Here is a 22,486-nt window from a genome sequence, read left to right as displayed (position 1 = left end):
TCGTTTGCGTGTGATTACTGTGCTTTTGTATCACTAAAGGACACTGTTTAGGTTTTAAGCAGCATGACTTGTACAACTGTGATGAGAACATACTGTATAAGTTTCTGCTGGGTTATTTAAACATAAATTGGAATTAGGAGGAGAAAAAATAAATGTGTTACTTTACAAAAAATACTTCAGCATTTGTAAATTCAGACACTGGCACAGCTTATTTTTTTCATGAAATGTGCACCACAGTGTCCTGCATGGGTAAAGTTAATTTTGCATCACACACCTCATTAAAACAGCTAAACACACAACTGATAAACAGATTATGCCTGTGATCAAATCAAACTTGCACAATCCTATAACCATGAGGTTTTAGATACAGAATTTATTTTTTAAATTCTAGGGCTGCAAGGTGTGTGGACATAAATATCTTGAGGGTGCAATGTGTGTTTTATCAACTAGCTATCTTGCTGAGGATCTATGGCTCGTGTGTAGGAGGTTATTTATCTTGTACCAGCTGGTATGACGTTTGTGCCTTATGTCTTCTTCATGTTCATATTTTTCCTCTTGCCCAAGACAATACAAAATACAGAATGTAGACATGAAAAATTACCAAGTAAATCACTTTATCTCGATTTAGCTTCAAGTCACAATTGAATGTTTAATATCAACAAACAAGTTTAAACATTAGTTCCTACAGACATTTAAAAATTTCACCAGAGCTCAAAAACAAATGTCTGTGAACCTCTGCAGAACCATCAAACATCTTACCGTATTCCAAAATCTCTCACCTAATTTGCCACTCAAAAGAACTTGTTTAGTTATCTGCAATTTCTCTGCAATAATCTTTTTTTTTATCTCTGCAGTTCTCATTCACTGCTCTCGTTTGCTGCACACAACTCACATCCTAAAAAGTGTTTCAGTGGCATAGGATTCTATTGCAATAGCTCTGCATGCATCACATGATCCTGCTGTCCTACCTGGCTGTGATCCCATCAGTTTGGATTTGTCTTGCCGTTGTAGGGATTGGTTTGTCATCTTTGATGGTTGCAGATCCTTTGCAGTAAAAGTTGCAATACATTTTATAATTAGCTGAGACTTTCTGAGGTTCAGGGAAGCTTTGTCATGGCTATACCAACTGATCTCAATAGTGTGGCTTCTGTTTAAGCCGTTTTCCCTTTTGTGCAGAGGGTACTGAGTGCATGTAACCTTGTTTGTTCAATATGAACTGTCAAGGTGCTGTACTTATTCATACTTTATGGCTTCCGGGTTCCTAGAAATTAATTCATAAATCAATTGATGAATTTGATTCAGAATCCTCCATGTCTGCATCATGATGCATCAAAAAATAGATTTCATCCCAATCCTTACAGGCGTGATATGCCGCATGGCTGATAGCTCCATGTTGTAGGCAAAAAAGTCAGATACAGATCAGAGCTACAACTATAGAAAATGGAAAAACGCTGAAATGACCAGTACTAATATTCAGACTAGCCTTTGGTCGACACAGGGATAATATAAAGCATGAGGGCCAGAAGTCTCCATTCAATAGACTCTCTCTGGCCATGGATGTTTCCAAAGGAAAATAAATTAACCAGATAACAAATAAATCGAAGAAAAACCTTGTAACTATTCGCAAATGACACAGCCTAAATTAAATGTATTTTATTTATCCGAAGAAAAACAAAACTTTAAATTTGTCATCAGGGTAAAAACCAAGAGAACGTCATGTATATAAAAGAGATGGGGGGAGGGGGGGTTTGACAATTACAGTACTTTAACAGATTATGCTAGCATTTCATCATTGGGGAAGTAGGAAAAACCTATGAAACTGTCTTGGAAAATGCATTTTTGTTCAGTTTACTTTAGAGTTAGTTTTGCCTGTTTAAAGAAATATACCCTCTGATAACAAAATGTTTCTCTGCCTCTATTTCTGCCTCTGTTTCAGTCGATTCAAGGGGAAAAAAATTGGTGCCACTGTTAAACCAACAAACAAACAAATAAATAAAATGTACAGAGCTTATCATTACAGTCAAAAAAGAAAAAGCCAATTTTCATTTGGGGTTGTAGTGACCCTGAATAGTGTTGCCAGGCAACCAGCAGCTTGGCGGTTTCACACAGCGTCCTGGCAGTATTGTCATTCACGCACAGCAGAGATCCGCTTCGGTGTCAGACTCTGGGCCAGAGTTGGTGAGCAAACAGGATGGGTAAACTTTCTCTGAGTGATTATTAACAAAGCCAACGGCTCCATGGGTAACAGCTGCCGGGCAACAGCGCTTCACCGAACAGTTCAGAATGTGTTAACAAAGGACAGGAGAAATCATCACACGGCGATTGGGACATGTCAGAAAGGTATGTACCATTCAGAACAAATTTGTCTGTTTTTTTAAAAAGAAAATTACAGAATATATAGGTTTGGAATCTCTTAATTGTTTCCCCCTCTGGTTCATGTTAAGCAGAAAAGAGCATGTAGGATACATTATAGAAACACCAGGGTCCACTTATCACCTGCAGACAGGCACTATTAGAAACTAACAGCACCTGCTCAGATGTCCACTGGTGCCATGGCAACGGGTCCTAATCTGCATTGTCAGGCCCAGTTCACTGTAACTCTAACCACTCTGCCAGTGGTCAGGGTGTCAGTCAGCACACACACACACACACACACACACACACACACACACAGGGCTTACATTACAATAATGCAGCATACAACTCCTATTTACTCAGGTGAATGCATCAATGTACTATGCACGCCATGTCAGGTTTTCCTCGTAACATAATCTATTTTTCCTCTCGTAGTTCTTCTGGTGTGAATACGCTCAGTGGAAGTTTTCCTAAGTCCCACTCATCCCAGTACTCAGAGCTCGGAGTTACACGTACACCTCTCTCAGTGGACCACAGTCCTGATTCTGGACTGGTATCTACACCTGTGAGTGACACACACCAACATCTGCTCCTCAGGGCCATCTCTTGTCTTATAGCCTCTCTCTCTTCACTCCTCTCTTTTTGTTCTGTCTCATTTTCTCATCGTATCTTCTTCTGGTTCTTATGCCTCTGGCCTCCCACCTCCAGCCGTCAACTGAAATAATCTTTCATCCTCTATACTCTTATATATGCAGAGATCTCTACATCTATTAGATCTAAAGCATATAGACTTGGTACACGTACAGTCCTTTGCTAAAAAGGTGAGCTTTGATGTATTGTACCTTCCTGGCAAAATTATTCACATTCACCCCTTTTGGTTTTCTCACATTTTCTCACATTGCAACCACAAACTTACGTGTATTTTGTAAGAATTGTGTGTGGTACAGCAGCATAAGGTAGTGCCTGATTGTAAAGTGAAAGGACAAGAACACAATGGTTTGCACACTCTTTAGAAATCAGAATCAGAATAAGATAGAGAGTGTGGATGCTGTATTCAGGTGTACAACAGGTGGAATTTGTTTAATTGCCAGCTGACGTCTGTCACCTGAACTACCTTGTGCTGGATTGTGTTTAGGTATGTCACAGTGAAAAGGATACGCATGTCACAGTTTTCAAAAGATTTGAGGGTAAACATTTTGAAAACCATGAAGTATTTTTCTTCCACATCACTACTATGTGCTATTTCGAGTTAGTCTATGACATAAAATATCCAAAGTGTGTTCTTTACAACATAATTTTACTGTCCCTCCAGCTTTATATGACAAGATCAGATGTCTTAGGGCTGTTTTACAAGTGTCCACTCTGTCGGCAGGTGTGTGGTGGTCAAGTGCACTGGGGTCACTCCTGCACTGTGTTTGTGTTAACAGATGTAAGTGTGAAGTTACAAAGGCAAAGCAGAGGTGAACAACAATGAGTTTGTGGGGTAAGAAAGGGTCAAGCAAATGGAGAATAAATGCTGCAATCTATTTGTAGTTGCAACGTGGAAATTTTGACATCCCACTTAGAAAAATACACCGGAGCCCTTCCATACGAAGTCGGACTTCTGGCTTGGAGAATCTGAGAACTCTTCAAATACTGACTTCGAGATCTAACATGGCAGCTCCTCATATCAACAATAGTAAGCTACTAGCAATAGTAGCTTACTATTGTTTTTGTAAGAGTGTGTCTAAAATCAGTGTCACAGGTAGCACCAGCAACTCTCAATTGACTAAATTAAAAATGGTGTTTGCACATGGAAAGTCCAGCTTAAGATGATGTTTGTTAGCGTTGCTACGAACAATGGCTACTACGTCCAACTTCTCCGACCATGTTAACTGGAATGCTGTTAAATCTGAAGTGAACGTTATTCCCAACTTCAACTTCTGAGGTAAATGGTATTCAGCTGGATACATCAAATTGAAAACATATACAAATGTAATTTATACTGTAGATTGATGTGCATTTGTTAGGCTGTCCAATAAATATTAGGATGTATTCAACAGAACTGACAGTTTGATGCATTTTAATGTTTACTGTTTGAGTGAAAGTGGTAAATAGTTCTGATTTGAGTTTGCAGAGTGGGACGTGAAGCCTGTAATACTGTAGCTGCTGAAGAGACGCATGAAGTAATACAAAGGGAAAACAAACAAACTTTGTAAAAGATACAGAGAGGAGACAAAGTTTTATTTCCAGGTCGGTAAAACAGGCAGTTAGTGGTTACGGTCGGCCTGTGAGGCAATCTGAACCCTTGTCAGTCTGATTACATGTGTCATTGCCTTTACAATGGCACATTAATTGTAGGTTAGTGTGGAGTTTGGCAGATTGGAGGCTGCGGCACATTAAACACAAACATGTTCTTTTTTTCTGAGCTGAATTTTGATTAATCATTGACTTTCTGTTGAAATCAAGCTACTCTGAATGACGCCTAGGCCTTCGTACTTTATGTCCTGATTATGCATCACAACTTGTTGCAAAAATGCAGGATGGCTTTGAAAGATGCTGTCCACAAGGATTACAATATTGTGACTGAGCTCTCACTTACATGTCCCTGTCCTCCTCTTGTCCTCGCCAGCTTCCTTCAAGCCGCTTCCAGTTTGTGCCGTGGCACCGCCTGGAGCAGTGTGAGGTCACCGGCGACCAGCTGACCTGCCCCCGGGTCAGAGAAGGCATGTGATCTTCTTTGATGACTACCAGTTTTTAAAAAACAAAAACAAACACAGCTGTTGTAATTTTTTTACTCACCGATATATTGTGGAGAAGATCATCCTTTTTTGTAACACATTGCATCGCAAGCAGACTTTAGCTAAGTGATATTCTAATATATATTGCAATGGTGGTCACAAATAATCAGGGTTTGTTTTTTTTTTCTTCAAAACAAGGACCATCAGAGGAGGAGTTTCACTTCAGAGAAGGAAGAAATTTCTGTTTGGAAAGAGGAAGGAGGAAGAGGAGAGAGGAGGAAGGGCAGAGCTGGGAGGAGAGACTGCAAGAAAATTGGGAAAACTGTCTGGTAAGCCACAGGAATTTATTTAGTTTGCCACAGTTATTGACACCCCTGATTAAAATGTGTAAAACGCCAATAAATAAATTCATTCTTTATAGAAGCTTAAGTATTTATGTTTTTTCCATGGTTAAGGATTTCAATGAAATAATGTCACGTGAAAATCAGTCTACCACAATAATCGTCACCCGTACTTTGTAAAACTCTCATTTGGCACTAGGGTAGAGGAATCTTCACCCTTTTCTCTTTCCACAATACGTCTGCTTCATGTCCTCATTCATGCGCTCTTCTGTGCAAGGCTCTCAAAAAACTCGGAAAGTTACATTTTGTTCCTGGTGGAACCTTTCTGTCATAATATTTGCCATATTTTGGATCACTGTTGAGAGTTCAAAGACCCATTGATATATATATTTTTTATTTATGAAACTCTTTAGGTTTTCCAGGTCATTTTCAGCAAATTCATCAAGTGTTTCATGTCACCACTATTTGTTTTGCTGAGAAACTCAAAAACACAGTCTGCTCTACAGCAACGCCTGTGATTTTGGTGGCCTTGCTGTCTGTGCAGGCTGACAGCAAAAACAGAAATCTCTGTGGTAGCAGACGGTTCAGCTTACAAGAAAACGGGAAAAAAAAAGACTCTGGTTTTAAAGAAGTCTGCTGTTGTTTCTGTCTCGCTGAAGAAGTTAAGTACAGATGAAAAACTAAAAGAAGGACAGAGACCTGACAGCTTCTGTTTCTATAGGAGCTAAATCTGTCCTACCAAAACTTGGGTGATCCCTACCAGAGAGAGAACTTTTTCCGCATCCTCCGACGGTTGATCCGCGTGGAGATACTACAGCTGATCGACAACTCACTCACCGACCTGAGTTCGGTACGTCTGCCAAGGTAAAGTCGACACTTGATAAATCCGTTGTGTAAATATGAAACACATAATTTGATCTCCCAATAAATCAGGGTGTTTGACCATGTTGTGGTTTTAAATTTGTGTACGGAATGCACTCTGTGCTTTAAATGGAATATGAACGTTTTCTCAAGAGGTAACATAGACCTGCCTCAGCCTGCGCATCCGCTCCTTCTCCTCCTTCTTCAGGCTGTAAGTTGCATCTGTGATACAAACGTTCCCCAGATGGTGTTTCTGGCAGCTGGTGAAACTCGACTGGCACGCCTTTAAGTGGTTTAAATAAAGGTGTATTTAAAGAAAACAGCTTGAGGAGGAACTTTTTTCATGCTTCTAGATCAAAGCTGTATCCATATTAGGCTCTGATGATGCTGCGTATTCACCAGGACTGCCCGTATTTTCTTTTATCCTGCTGTTTATTAGAAATGATACCTGCTCAAATTGTCTGCTTCGGTTTCGTCAATCCCTGCCTGCTTGTCTTTAATTAAAGTAGAACCACCTGCACATCAGAAACTGAGTTCCCCTTTCATATTCTTCCACAAATTATCTTGTTTTCCGGGTAATTTTAAGACCCCTTTATGAATTGTGATGAAGCCTTTGTAATAACACAAAGTGCTATTGGTTTCTGCCCAAGCAGGTGCAAAATGCTAAACCTGCATCGTAACCAACTGGTGTGTCTGCGTCAGCTGCCAAAGCTCCCAGCAGTGGAGCACCTCTGTTTGTCGGAGAACGCCATCAGCTCCCTGCGGGGGCTGGGGGCTCTGGGGAGCAGCCCACTGCGCTCCCTTAACCTGACCCGCAACCCAGTGACCTTCAGTCGGGACTACCGTGCACAGTGGGTAGGCTGAGGCTATAATGAGGTGCGTTCCCTGGAGGTCGTCTTCATTTGCTGTCTCTTCTCCTCTCTTGCAGTGTTTTCTCCTGTTTGCCAAACCTGGAGGTCTTGGACGGCATTCCCAAGCTTCCAGGAGACTCGCTGCCCCTCCGGGTGAAGGGACCGGAACCCAGCAGGATGTGTATCATTTTATGACTCTCTGAGGGAGGATGAAAACAGACTTGGCCTATTTCTGGCTTTTAGCCTGCGAAACTACAACAACACGGAGGAGGCCAGTCTGTAGTTTGAAGGAAAACTAGCTGGCTAACATTTTCTACATTTACTGAGATTGTCAAAAGCTGCTTGTGAGAGACTTGACAATAATATGCAAACTTGAACTGTGTTAATATTGAGTTTTGCTTATATTTTATAAGTCAGATATTTTGTACATAATAAAAATATTTTGATAAAAATAATAAAAAAAAAATAGCTCTCCAAGAGAAAAGCCTTAATCAATCTATCCAGTGTCTTCTACTTCAATTTGGGTCTTGGAGGTAAAACCAAAAAATAAATAAAAAAATCAGACATCCCTCTCCCAGTCACCAATAGATTGCAGTTGTGATCGTAACAAATAGATGGTTGTACAAAATATTAATTCAGTGAGGTTAAATACCAATACAAACCAACCTATTTAGGTTTTTTATCTGTAAAAAGTTTGAAAAAAGTTTATATCATTCTCCTTCCACTTCATCAAAATATGTGTGTTGCTCCTTCAGAAAAACATTTAATGAAATAACTGAAATGTTCTAGTCACAGTGGGAGAAAATGTATGAAAGCTCAAAGGGAGCGTGAATGCTTTAGTGAGCCACCGAATATTTCCATAATTTTAAACGGTAGCCAAATCCTGAGATGACAGGGTGTGCATAATGAGAGATACAGGACATCCTCTTCACGTATCAAATATTTATAGTTCAGACTCCTTTGGATAATGGCCTTTCATGTCCTGCTGCTGACAGGGTAATGACCCATGAGCTTCATGCATTAAGTCACACACACACACACAATACACAGACAAAGAGTAATCTTTAGAAGATTTCACTGCTTTCAATCTGCCAGGATTAAAAGAGTGTGTGTGTGTCTGTGTGAGTGTGTGTGTGAATGCATATGGTTAGAGCTGCCTGGAATACTTCCTCTTCATATTGAAAAGGAGATTTCTGCTTTTCTTTGGGCAAATTGGGTCGAAAAAGAGATTTAGCTGACTTTGAAAAGTCAAAATGTTATCAAAAGTCTCCCAGAGGGCCGTGGGTGGATGAGCAATGGGCTTAAAGCTCTACTTGGAGTCTACTGGTCTGACCTGGTGTTATTGAAGATCAGCTGGTTGGACCTAGTCATGTTGAAGATGGGCTCAATGTCAACTCCCAAACGTACTGCCAGTTTTTAGAAGACACTACTAGAGGGAGTTGTCGGTATCTTTAAAAAAAATACAGTAATTATTTTCCATTACATTTATCCAAATACCGGCCAGCAGAGGTGTTAAATATAGAAAAACTGACGACACGGCGCTCTTCCTCAACTGAACCGAAACAGGAGATCAACAGTTCAGCTCTCTGGTCTATGGCATGATAATAGTTGGACAATAAATATAGAAATTCACTTTACTTCCTTAAGCATTTATATTTGAGGTTTATTAACATTTTGGTACAAATAATCAGAGCAACAAAAAAAGAAAAAGATTTGCCTAGTAGCTGTGCACACAGTGTAATATTCAAAGTGTAATTGCCTTCAAGCAAATAGGGAAAACCAACAGGATGTCATGGCTTTGTGAGACATGAGTATTTGTGATGAAATGGAGAGACCTAACAGCTCCTTCCCTGCTTTGAAGCATCCATGTTGGTGTTTCTTGCTGCGAGAACATAAGGTTAAGTAGAAATACTGAAGCAATAAGACAGAAAGTTTAAATCTACAAATGTGACAAAGATATGAAAACGTGAAAAATAACATAACCCATTCAACTAATTAGCACATGTAGGGCAGTATGGAAGTGTAAGGCCTTTGCAGATATATTTCTTACACTTGCAGCACGCGGTATATGTTTTACAGTCCTTCTTTTGAGGGCAGAACTGACATCTCTTCCTCTTATTTGGCTTAGCTGGGGAAGTGACTGTGGTAGATGGATCCTTAGGTTGATCAGGAGCTGCTGCTCTCTGAATAGCTTTCACAACTGCTGCTGAGGCTTCTGTGCGGGGGACATGCGTCCTTCTTTCAATGTGTGGAGTTACAAGTGCCTTTCCTAGCTGCTCCAGGAACACCCTCCTCTTGTTGTTCTTAGCAGACATCCAGGACGGGTTGATCTCTCTCCAAATCACAAAGGCATTGTAGGAGGACACATCAATGATGTTGTGGAAGATGACCAGGGGCCAGCGGGCAGTCATTCTTCTGCAGCTATATGTTCCAATCACCTTATCTAGGTTGTCTACACCTCCTTTGGTGTGGTTGTAGTCCAGAATGATGTTTGGCTTCCTGTCCTCACGATTGCTAATGTCGCCGTCTTTGTGCAGTGTGCTCATAAGAACTACATTCTTGTTTTTCTTTGGGAGGTAGGAAACTAGAGTGGTGGTGGGAGTGAAGGCAAACTTTGAGGAGAAGACCTTTCTCTCCTTTGTCGCAAGCAGTGCAGGTGGGAGCTCAGGCTTGTTCTTTCGAACTGTACCAATCATGGTGATCTTCCTCTTCAGGAGCTGCTGTCCGAGTTCATAAGAGGTGAAGAAATTGTCACATGTCACATTGTGACCCCTCAGTCCCTCTGTCACATCAAGCACAACTCGCATCCCCTGGTTCTTCTCTGGGCATCCACTGGTTGACTTCCCAGTATAGATTTGCATTTTCCAAGCATAGCTTGATTTGGCATCACAAGTCACCCATGACTTGATCCCATATTTTGCTGGCTTGCTGGGCATATACTGCCGGAAAGGACAATGACCTTTGGACAAAAGACATTAGCATCAGTGATTAGTATCAGTGTCACAGAAAACAGTCAAAGAAATCAATAATGAAAATCACTTTTATTACAAATATGAAAACAGATTACCTCTAAATGGAACCAGTTGCTCATCCACTGTTACATCAGGCCCTGGATTGTAGAGGTAGGGCAACCGCTCCACCCACTTGTCCCATACCTCTCTTATGGGTGCAAGTTTGTCTTTCACACGTCTTGCTGGTCTTGTCTCACGGTCATCAAATTGTATCAGTTTTGAGTAGATTCGAAAGAGGCTGAGTGCCATTGTGGCTCGGAAAATTGGCCTTCCACTCTCTGCATCCCATAGACTAGCTGCAGCCTCACCCCGGGACCTGTATACACCTGCTAGGATTAGCAGCCCTATGTAGGCCTGCAGGTCAATCTCATCCATCTTTTTCCAGCTGTCTCCAAATTTGCGAAAACCCTCCCTATTTGTCATCTCCAGGATTATTTTTTTTATTGCTGGTGTGATAAACAGGTAGAATGTAGAAACAATATCATGGACACGAGAAACGGCATACCTTGTGGGTCCTGGGGTCATCTTTACAATGTACCGTTTTGCATGCCTGCCATGTTGGTCATATGTCTCTGAGGACCATGTTATTTGGCCATTTTTTGAAAGGAAAGCCTCACTTTCAGCTTCAGGGTTTTCTTCGTCTTCTTCTTCTTCTTCTGAAGAAGAAGATTCATCATGCTCTGGGTTGTATTCCTCTCCATCTTCTTCTTCGGATACAACCTTCACTTCCTCTTCTGCATCAGAGTAGTCTGGCTGGACATGTGAGAAAATCACCTCTTAAGCCTCTTCAGTGTTATAACGCACACTCATGGCTTCAGCATAGACACAATTCGGGGTCCTGTTATCCAGCACATTTATAACCTCTTGAAATAACAGGTGGTCTTCTGAAGTCTGAAGCCTTGTTCACTTCTGCTACTGATCGATCTGAGACACAACTAAAACTTTGTAACATTCTGTGGTTTGTAAATAACTCTGTGACCTTGATTTCAACTTATTTACCTCACAGGTCATTTTGACCTGAAGACCACCTTTGTACCTTTTTTGTACAGCTTATATGGAAATGTGAATAAAAGCAACATTAATTTTTTTTATATTGTTTGGACAAATCTAGGAAAAGTCTTAAAATTTCAAGTAAAAAAAAAAAAAAAAAAAACATTTAGTGGCCCCCAAAACGCCACTGTGTTTTGGGGGGTTTTAACACAGTGGCGAGTCATTTTGACCCGAGGACACTATATTACTACTTTACTACTACTAAATTACTTTACTTTGCAAAGTAATTAACTCTTTGTAAAGTAATTTGAAAAGGGTACCTTCTTTATACAGAAGAGTACCACTTCTGTATAAAGAAGTGATACTCGCACCACTTCTTTATACTTAGTTATAATCATATAAGTAATTGCTGCTTATATAATTAAATCTTTTCTTACCATGTCAAACTCAGAAAATTCCTCTTCTATCAAAGAAGATGAAAACAATGGTTTACAGTCAGAAATTTCAAGCAGATCGCTGACAGTACTGTCTGCAATGTCAGTCTCATCTGAAGTTTGTTGTATGGGGGGTTCCATCTTGCAATAAAACAACAAAAAGTAGTGAATTAATGAATATATCAATGACAATAAAAGTAAGTATTAAATATGGATTGAAAAGTCAGATAAAATTTCTTCAGTGGAAAGACGTTAAATGTTTTACAGTAAAGTACACTTACATTGCCTTACACTACTGGAAAACAATGACTTACTGCTTTTTGATTCTCAAGCCCAGTGTTGTTTGTGGTTCCAGTATAATCAGACCAATGTGGCAAACCTGTAAATAAGACAAAATAGGGTTCACCAGTTTTTATGTATAATTTAAGATAATGTTTTCCAGCCCATAAAGTTATTTAAAGCAATGCTACTTACACATGACAGCCTTAAGGGATTCTTCAATAGTGGGACATTCTTCAAGTGACCTGCTCAGCATCCGGGTAATGATGTCTTTTAACCCACTCCATCTTTCATCACACTGAAGAGTGAAGTTGGCCATTCTGATGTTATGAATCAGCCCAGTGGGATCCCTGAAGTATGGGGTTGTAGTTTGAAAGGGATGTTGTCCATCTGTCAGGATGTAATGCACCAAGCACCCCGCTACCTAAAATGTAACGGATTACATTAAAACCTTGTCCTCAAAGTCAAACTATGCAGAGTGAAGAATAATAATGACTGTTATTAGTATTATTGCAATCCAAACACTTAATAATGATTGAACAAAATTATAGAGCAACAAACAATCCGAGTGTCTAGTATACAATTAAATGAGCATTTTAAGTTCAACGCACCTGGATATCTGACTCCTTCTTGGATTTGCTTTTTATATCTCCAACATCCTCATAACTGGCCCAGGACAAAGTTCCACCTATTAGTGAAAATGATGCAGTGTCTGCAGGATCCAGATTTCTACTTGCTCCAAAGTCTCCAATACACATTTTATTGTTGATATCTGTAGACAAATAAAATATCTTTAGTTATACAAATATCAAAACATAATTTAATCAAAATTAGCATTTTGATTATCAACGTTTGTGAATAAAATGACTGTACAGTTTGCCCATCCTTTACCAAACAGGATGTTTTCAGGCTTCAGATCTCCGTGAAACATTCCATGTGAGTGCAGTTCCTGAAGTCCCAGCAATAACTCCTGACAGATTCCCAGTCTCCACTGCTCAGTCAGGTTTTGTCTCTCAGGAAAATCCTTATTTTCGATCAGGTCTTTGAGATTATATTCACAAAGAGGCAAGACTAAATAGGCCAAGTAAGTGTCTTCAATCACAGTAAGGGGCTGCAACAGATGTTTGGTTTTTAATCTGTCTGAACATAGAAAGTTTGCTATTTTCAATTGGCTTTTGTTGATATGTTTAAGAAATCGCTTGACTGCCACAGGGCCGTTGCAGAAGAGTCCTGGAAAGACTTCTGCTTCATTGCATCCATTTGCAATCTTTATGTTTGGATTGAATACAAGGCCATCAATTTCCACCACGCCAGACTCAGACTTGAGATTTTCTAGTGAGCTCTTCCATCGAGATTCCTTTAAAATTAAGCAAAAAGAAACAATGGGACAATAGAGTACCAATTATCTTTTGTATTATCTTTCTGCTGCAGCAGAAAGATAATAGAAAAACATAATGAATTTATTCAATGAATAAAGATGAAGAAAAAGCTTCCACAAATCTTAACCTTCTTTTCCATGTGTGCATTAGAAGAGAAGGAAGTTGTCTTCTACAAAATGGACAATTACAGCATTACATTATTATACACAATTTGGTTTGTTTTAACCTTTGACAGTTTTTGCATTTTGAGTTTAAACAAGTTAACAAACATTTATGCAACTTAAAGCTCATTATTAACAATATAGTACAAATGAGAGATGCAGAGGTAGTATCTGAGATGTATGACATTTGCTAAAACATGCTTTGAATAAAATAAAAATATATGTAAATAAAAGTTACATACCTGTCGCCATTGACAGATGGGGTTTTCATAGGTGTAGACGATTTCTTCTCCTGCAAGAATTTCTGTGATTGCAAATGCACACAGATGTGGTATTTGTTGCTCATCCAATATCTGTTATAAAGGTACAGACACACATTATTTCAGTCAGTTTGTTTGTTAAATGAAACAGTTACTAAATTAATACAGAGTGACTTCTGACTGTGTTACTCAAAATTTTAATTTTGCTGTTTGGCTTGATGTGATCATCATTTATGAATCTTCCAAGTCTTGCTGTGTCTTTACTGCCATCAATGCTGGGAAAAAAAGAGATAAATTATACTTATCCCTGGGCTTAGATTCAAAATTTGGACGTTCATACAATTGTACTTACCAGAAGTTTTGTCCTTGGAAGTTGTAGAAATGCAAAAATGTTGCATCTTCAGCTGAGTACTCTTTATACAGGTCCTCTCCTTCAGAGCCAGTGATATGTCTTCCAACATACTCCAGCAGGAATTCTCCTGGCTCAATGTTTTTGGTGGCAATAACTCCATAACCTAAAAAACACAACCAGGGTTTCATTGAGCTTCGCATTTATAGTCCCACAATGTTGAACTGCGACTTCAAACTTGCTGAATCTTGAGAGCATATAATAGTTATATAGATAATAAACACAGACTGCAGCAATATGCAGCTCAGTGTCATACTCCACACTAGCCCAGATGAGGTTCTTTAAAAGTAGAACCTGCTTCAGGATATTAAACAGAAAACGTTATATTATCAAACAAAAGCATACCTTTGTCTTCACTGATGAATTTCTTCTGAAATATGTCTTTGTCCTTCTCAGAAGCAATGAAGTGCAAGGCTTCCTCTTCAGGACAAACTCCTTTGGCATTCATTACTTCTCTGAAAATTAAAATATATATTAGACATGGTGCAGTCTTAAAACCTTAGCTTGATTGAAAATGACTGTTTATACAAAAGGCAACAAAAGCTTAACATGTACAGTAAAAAATAAAAAATAAAACCATAAAAAAACAGGAAAATGTCCTGGTAATTTTCTGCCAGTACATTTTCCTGTTTTATTTTTTTACAGAATTTCTGGCAGAGTTTTTTCTGTAATTTAACAGTTTTTTCTGTAATTTAACAGTTCTTATATGTTAAATTTTAAAACACGGAAAACCGTTTACGTTCGTTCGTCGTTCGACCTCACCATACTATTCTAAACCCCCAAACTTGACATGGAAAGTATATTTACCTTAGTTAAATGACCACCTGCTTTTATGTTAACAACCGGGACATCAAATCATGTTTAGCAAATAAGACAACTGCAGCTTGACATAAAAAAAAAACAGGATTGAGACATAAGTAGCATGACGCCATGAAAGGTTAGCTTCTACGCGCCCAGTTCAGTTTGACTTGAAAAAATGGACGGTACGAGTTCGGTAAAATAAATAAATAATAGTAATACAGCAGTCACCGCGTTTTACTTTTACAATACACAAGCAAACACAGCATTTTAAAAATAATATATACCTTTTTTGTAAAAAAAAAAAAAAAAAGAAAGAAAAAAAAAGACTGCAAAATAGTTTGCAATTATAGATTGTGCCAGGACGAAGACAAACGAAGTCAACTACAAATATTTCAAAACATTATTCACAGAAAAGAATGTGTTCTTATTTATTTTACTCTACCAGGGAGGTGCCAGGAAGGCACCTTAATCACTCTTAATCTTCTTCTTGTTGGTTTTTATTGGCGGTTGGCAACAAACTTTCAGTAGCATTACCACCACTTAATGGAGTGTGGTTCGTGATGATCTATATACTTTTCTTCATACCTAATCCCTACAATAATTTCTGAAAGAACATACACTCACACATACACACCTTCTTATATAACCTTACTTGCATATAGCTTTATATACCACTCTCATCGTTATACTTTACACATTCACAACCATCTTACTCTATTCAGATTCTATGAAATAACTTTGTTTTTTAAAGAAACCGAATAATTATTTGAATATGTCTACTCCCCAAATCCCTTCTCCAAACATCTGATAAATTAAACCTTTCTTTAATACCTTTACTATCTCAACATGCATCTTCTCTCTTCTTCATATTTATAACACTAACATAACATGCTCTATTGTTTCAAACTTCTCACAATAATCACACTTACCAGTTTTGTGCTTCTGTATTTTAAAAAGTGAATGATTAAGCCCTGTATGACCAAACCTTAACCTTGTTACTATTCTTTCCTCCTTCCTGTTTCTTCTTCCCTTTCTTTTCCTTCCTACAAACGCCAGGGTCCGGCTAGCCAGCTTGAAATGTCGTCTGGCCAATTTTCGCGCTTTTAGAAGGTTCTTGTTCCCATGATGCAATGCGTAAAATTGAAAAAACAGTACAAATACCTGTAAAACTAAAAACGGAACAAATTTATTCAAATTTCTACTGTACATTTACCCTTTTTTTTTTTACAGTTTTTTTTTTACAGTGTGGGTGACTTCATGAAAAGGTACAAATCTATTAATATTTTTGCTTTACATACTAAATAGAACACAATGGAGGAATTTAAGTGTGGAACGTACCTGTTGTTATAAGCTCAAAACAAAGAGCAGAAAAATCTACATGTTGGTTTTTGTCCTCCAAAATGTTGCAAAGTGGTCAACAGAAGAGACAAAACAACAACCAAAAAAACAGTTGAAAGAAATCTGAGTTTGAGTTTTGTCCTCCCAAATGTGGCTGTGCTCAGCAATTCCAACAGATCCTCAAAAATCTGAAGTAAAAACAGTAGAAAATGTGAGGTCTGTTCTGTCCTTCTGGAAAGAAGAACGTCTCTTTCTGCAAGGAGCCCAGCTTAGATACAGTCCTCTCAGAAGCCAGGACATTCCAAAGAACAAAAGAGTGAATGATTGCATTTTTAAGTGGGGGTACTTACCATCTGCATTAAGCAAACGACTGGGTGCCTTATCTACCTCACAAGTGTTAAACTGAAGGCTCGCAGGCCAAATGTGGCCATGAGAGGTTTAAAGAGGGATTAGATGCAATGTTTTACTTTCATTATTGTAAGTTCTCTGATTTCAACGTGGACATGTTTGGCACCCACAAAAACATTAGAATCTAAAACATTTTTTACAAATACCAAACAGATAAAAGTACAAGCATTTGAATCAGCAAGTAATGATTGTAACTTGATTGGATTGGAGCTGAGGATTGTTAAGAAAATACATTTTAAATATGCTAGTTTTAAAATTTAGCAACATGTCTTGATTGAAATAGCCTAATTATAGTTTTCAGATAAATAACTTATTCTGCCCTATTGACCTTTATGTTACCTGTAGTTACAGCAGATTGTTTGCTAAGATCTTTTGAACTGCCCTTTGTCTGTGTGGGAAACAATCAGGAGACGTTCCAGCTTTCACACTGATATGTGAAAAGCCATAAAACAGCAGGAGTTCAGGCCAGTGGAGGAGAAGCTCTGCTTCCACTTTGTTTAGATAAAGGGACAACTGGTGTTTGATCTTGAAAAAAAATTGTAGGGAGTTTCTAACTTTAAAGAGGGTCCGAGACAGCTACTGGTTGGATGAGCAAAGATACGCCTTATTTGAATAAATTAAAGACAAGAATACGACTTTACTATAAAACTTTGTACACAGGAGTAACAAATCAGATTTGCTCTTGCAACTCTCCTAATACGTCTTTGCTTTTTTCTTTCTTTCTTGCTCTTCTTCAGAGAGGCCCTCTGAGAAAGGAAATCAGAGTGATTAACAATACAGGAACATTTCTTAAAAGATATGACTAAACAAATAAGAGTACATAAAGCAAGAACATTACAAAGGTATAACAAATAGTTGACAATACAATTTACCTAACAAGTACGATGTCAACTGTGCAGATATTAGACATATGAAGCCCATCCTGAATGTCCACATATGGTCTTTATTCAAATCATTCTCACATGTCTGAATAGTTTTACAGTGCAGTCATGTTCAAACTCAACAAAATCCTTTTCTGTGGGCTGACAGAAACAGTTTAGAGTATGTCATTTCTTTGAATTAACCAACAAGATCAACAATAACCATGCTTATGAAACTTACTTTGTCTCCAGAACATGTTACATGAGGCACAAAACTACATAATTAAATGTCAGTGTATGTGTATGTGTGTTTCATGCTCTGTATCTTTGGAAGGACAAACAGTAGATCTTGAGTAAAAAGATTGTGACCAGCCACTTTAAGAGGTTTTGGGAGAATTACCCCTCACCAGTAACACCAGTAAGAAGACAAGTAATCTCTCAAAGGAGGAAATAACAAAAGGCACGGCTTCTTTCACCTGCATTTGCATCTGGTTTAATTGTTTAATTGTTGTCCCAGGATTAACTCAAACCGATTTCTAGAGGGGAGGAGGGGCTGGCTGAATGTTCTATGTTAATTGGGATTGTCCAGACTTGAATGTAAATTAATGGTGCTCCGGTCCCAATCCAGAGTAAAGTACTCTGATTTGATACAAAGTGGTGGAGATAAAACACCAATAAGTTATTTGGGTAGAATTTAAAGGGATTCAGTTGAACATGTTGGCCTAAATATGTGGTAATTTTCCTGTTAACTAAAAAAATTGCTGTTTGTGATACGCCAAAACTCATAATTACTTCATGAATGTACATCTTTTGTTATATTTTTCACCAGTGAAGGTCGCCATTTTTATTTTTTTATTTTTTTGGTCTGTCACTGAGGTTTTTAGTTTCAGGTGATTTAATTACACTGTTGCATAAAAAATAAGAAAAAAAAGGTACAATTATAATTGTTCAACATTTCTGTCATGCACAATACAACACAGCTTCTCCAACAAAGTAAATAAAAACTACTGAGATAGTAAAGTGTGAAAGTATTTGCCCCCTTAGAGATTTCTTTTGTTTTTGCCTAAATGTTTTAGATCATAAAACAAATAGTAAGACCAATATAGCCCAAATAAAATAGAAAAGTAGTTTTCAGATGACAGTTTTGTTTAATAGTGCGCAAAAAACTTTCCAAACCAACCTGGCACTATGAGAAAAAGCATTCAACCCCTCAGCCTGCTAACTGGCTGTGACACTGTTGGCAGCAACAACTGCTAACAATGAGGCTTTTCCATGACAATGCAGGATCTTTGCCCCATTCCTTTTTAGGGTATCCAGTCAGCTAACACTACAGGATTAGTTCACTGGAAGTGGGAACATTCTGTTTAAGGTCATGGCACAATATCTTAAGTTGATCTAATTTCAGACTTGGACTAAACCATTTCTAAGTCTTAATCTTGTTGGGGTATTTTATTTATTTACTTTTTTTTGATAATATCAATAATCACAGTGTAGCATTTTCTTTTAATGATAAAAACAATAATTTAAAAAAATAGTTTTTCCAAAAGATTTTAATAAGAGTAGTTTGTCTTATTAAACTTGTCTGGTTCACAGTATTGCTGTGTTAAAACTGATAGCTCTACAGAATCCTTCACTCTGATGGTTTAATGGTAAATTAAGGCAAATTTGGACAATGGTTCTATTACAAAAGTTTGTTTATGGACCCAAATTGGCTACGTTTGCCATTGTATATGATTCCCTGTGGGAGACTAAAGACATCTACTATTTAATTGTGTTATTATTTTACAGTCAAATATGATGCACCTGTTGCCTCAATGTATAGTTATGGAAATGCATTTTATTTATTGATTTGAACCTCACTTGCTTTAAATGGAATGACAGGAATTCACTGATGGCAAGCACAGAATGACAAGTTCCCAGTGAGTTATCATAAAGAAACACACAAAATCCAAGATGGCTGAAAAAAAAGATAAATGTAAAACAAAATTAAACAATTATAATATGAACAAAACCTAATTTGGAGTTTTATTTTTTAACAAAGAGACATTGTTGTCACTGCTTCCTGAAATGTGATGTACTGGGAAAAACACGAGTGACACATTATTAAACCATTTCAGATATGGGACTAATGGGACCAAAATACAATAGGTTAACATGTAAAGGAAAATATGAGGTATAGGGAGTTTAGAGTTTAGATGTTTTGTTAAACATTTATCCAGCTTTGGATTCCAGTAAAACTCAAGAAAGAAGTTCCCAAAATCAGAACATTTGGCATCTATACACGAGTTACTAATGATTAAGCTAAAACAAAAATAAAATGAGTTTTAAAAAATCAGGACATGACAGTGAAGGCATTAGCTTAGCTTAGCTAGCTACAGCAATTCAATTCAGTTTATTTGTACAGTGTCACATTGCAACGAATGTTTTCTGATGGCTCTGTACATAAAAGCTGATCAGTAAGAGGCATCAATCTTAAAAAAAAAAAACCCAGCAGAATGTGTTGAATCTTCACTATTGCATTCTCCCATACAAGCACACTGCAAACAGTGGGAAGGGAAAAACTCCCTTTTAACAGGAAGAAACCTCCATCAGGCTCACATTTTAAATTCAGAATCTTGATGATAGGTTTACATAGACTGCCAACACTTACAACTTTATATGAGTAAACAGAAGAGTTTTCTGGGCATTTTATGATACATATGTTGACCAATCCAGGTCAACTAACTTGACAAAATTCTCTGCTTTTGAACTTAAATCAAGATCCCCTTGACGCTGCGCCTCTCCTTGCAAAATGTATGACACTTTCACAAAAGAATGACCCAGATTCAGTGCTGTTGAGGGCGCTGCGAATTTGTTGGATAACTCATTAAACCTAGTCATCTGTTTTACAGCCTCAGGGACAGTGTTGAATTTTCTTGGGCAGATCAAGTCCTTCAAAAAGACAACATCCTTGTCAATCTCTCTTGCAACAAGAACAAGTCTGACAAGTTCTCTCATTTTATTTCTGATGTCTGCTCAATGGCGTCCAACTTCTCCATTTTCGAGGAACATTCTCTCACCCAGAGACATAATAAGGGAGTCGGCCCTTACTAACAGCGTGATATTGTCATACGTCATTTCCTGGAGAACCTTTTTAAGTCCAGTGGAAATCACAGTATTCATGGGTAACATCATGGAAGAACTTGTCTGAACTCTTCTGTTCTCCATAGTAGCTTCTTTCAGTTGGAGTTTGCCACGCTTGAGGTGTCTCCAGAGCTCTGTCTTGACATAGATACCATAGCAAAACTTGAAAGGCAGGTAGTCCGTTGCAGCTACCTCACATGCCGCTTGCCTTTTTGGGATGATTTGTCCTTCCCCAGAGGACAGGACAGAACAGTTGTGTTGATAGTTCCCCATGTTTGCTACTTTGATCAAAAGCAAGGAGTGCATTTTGGACCCTTTCCTGTATACGAGTGCCTTGGCCACATCAGGTTGGTCTGAATGCTTCCGCTTCAGACGTCTTGTGATTTTTGCGAAAGGCTTTCCACAGTAAAGACAATAATTCTTCTTGTCATAGACACGATGGTGTGCAGTGTTTGAAGATGTTTTTACTGTGATCTTACGTTGTTGAGAGTTACTGTCATGTGATTTCTGTTCAGTTTTATAAAAGGTGTTTTTCTGAGGATTACGTCACGTTCTGTAGTTTGTTCCTTTGATTGTGAGTCATCATCTGCTTCTTCATCTGATGGTCTGAAAAAAAAGATAGCTTAAGTTTTCTTTATATATCTGTTAAAAAATGGATTGACGAGGTTCCCCATCTCCCGCTGACACTTTTATACACAGCAGCAATCCTCGCTTTGATAATAGTTTTACTTTTAAGGTGTTCCTTTCCCGCAAACTTGGTTATGTGTGAATATGAATAGCTGCCATGACCCATAAACATTCAAAATGAGCACACATTCACACAAACAGTTCAGAGTCCTCAGCTTTTGGCCTAATTCAGAGAAAAAAAAAGAAAAAAAGAAAAAACAAAAACACAATTTAGGCAGAAATAGCTCTCTAACAAGCACATACAGCCCTGCACAAAGTAGCAGTTACATGCCTCATTAGGACTTGTTTAAGTGCGAAAAATTGTTTGTGCATTCGGGTGTTCAGCGAAACAAGCTAAGTCTCCAGCTGATGAGTGAGGGATGCTGCAGAGGGACGGGATAATGAGCTCACTGGATGTTTACGCTGCAAACAGGATCCAGGTCAAGGAGAGCAGCTGGTCTGTGGAAGCAGGATACAGTCGGAGCCATTTCCCATCACTGGATGCAAAGCTTCGGCTTTACAGTAAACCTTGTAGCTGTATTAGCTCTGATAACTGGCGGGAATCATGCGGGCATCGGTCTCAAGATAAGAGTTTGGCTCCAGGCTATCAGCATGTTCAATTTATCCACTCCTGGTAATTCATCCATGAAATAACTGAGAAACACGGAGGAATGTGAAGAGCGGTGGAGGACTCGCTATCTCTGCCGTATCTTGTCACTGTCAAAAACACACTTGTGTGTACACGTCCCCATGGCTAGATATTAGCACAGTAATGAGACACCTGTTAACGTCGCACTGCTTCTCCATCCTCCTGTCCCCGTTGGGGAGAAAAGAGAAATCAGCTGTCTCATAGCTGTGACAGAAGGAAGAGGAAACGAGAGCAAAACAAGAAGCTACGCGGTGGAGAAAAAATTGATCCGTACGGACGGCACGGGCAAAGAAGAGACAAATTGATTGATTAAGAATGTTTGTGGATGATAAATGTTTATAAAAAGTATAAATATAAATTAAACTGGAAGCCGGCTGCACTCCTTTATAAGCCAAATATTCTGCCCCAAACATATTCATACTGTGAAACAAATTCCATTTACTTGTTTAATGGAGGCAGTAATTTGGCAATAAAAAAAACATTTTGTTTTTATAATTATTCCTAACTGAATAGTAATTTGAGCGCTGTGTTAGTTTAGCACAGAAAATTACCTTTCAGATTCAAATAAAAAAAAAAATCTGTGCATGAAA

At 38.3% G+C, this 22,486-nt stretch overlaps 2 protein-coding genes across 2 annotated transcripts; one reads left to right on the top strand and one right to left on the bottom strand.

Annotated features, from left to right (window-relative positions):
• Positions 1-2,329: 2,329 nt before the first annotated feature.
• On the top strand, positions 2,330-7,619 carry LOC106924410 (uncharacterized). The gene is made up of 7 exons (XM_088012126.1): positions 2,330-2,340; positions 2,791-2,920; positions 4,967-5,060; positions 5,274-5,404; positions 6,138-6,280; positions 6,931-7,128; positions 7,206-7,619. The coding sequence occupies exons 1-7, from the start codon at positions 2,330-2,332 to the stop codon at positions 7,321-7,323; spliced, it is 825 nt and encodes a 274-aa protein (XP_087868252.1). The 3' UTR covers positions 7,324-7,619.
• A 4,231-nt stretch (positions 7,620-11,850) lies between these two features.
• LOC106924408 (uncharacterized) lies at positions 11,851-13,360 on the bottom strand. Its single transcript, XM_088012125.1, has 5 exons — positions 13,349-13,360; positions 12,734-13,199; positions 12,454-12,614; positions 12,038-12,266; positions 11,851-11,942 (listed from the first exon to the last, which is right to left on the bottom strand). Exons 1-5 carry the CDS (start codon positions 13,358-13,360, stop codon positions 11,851-11,853), a joined length of 960 nt encoding a protein of 319 aa, XP_087868251.1.
• Between the last annotated feature and the right edge of the window lie 9,126 nt (positions 13,361-22,486).

The sequence above is a fragment of the Poecilia mexicana genome, unplaced genomic scaffold (assembly GCF_051168715.1).
Source record: "Poecilia mexicana isolate PSO_F unplaced genomic scaffold, ASM5116871v1 scaffold_13, whole genome shotgun sequence".
In the NCBI taxonomy this organism is placed as follows: domain Eukaryota; kingdom Metazoa; phylum Chordata; class Actinopteri; order Cyprinodontiformes; family Poeciliidae; genus Poecilia; species Poecilia mexicana.
This window is presented reverse-complemented; position numbering and strand designations above follow the sequence as displayed.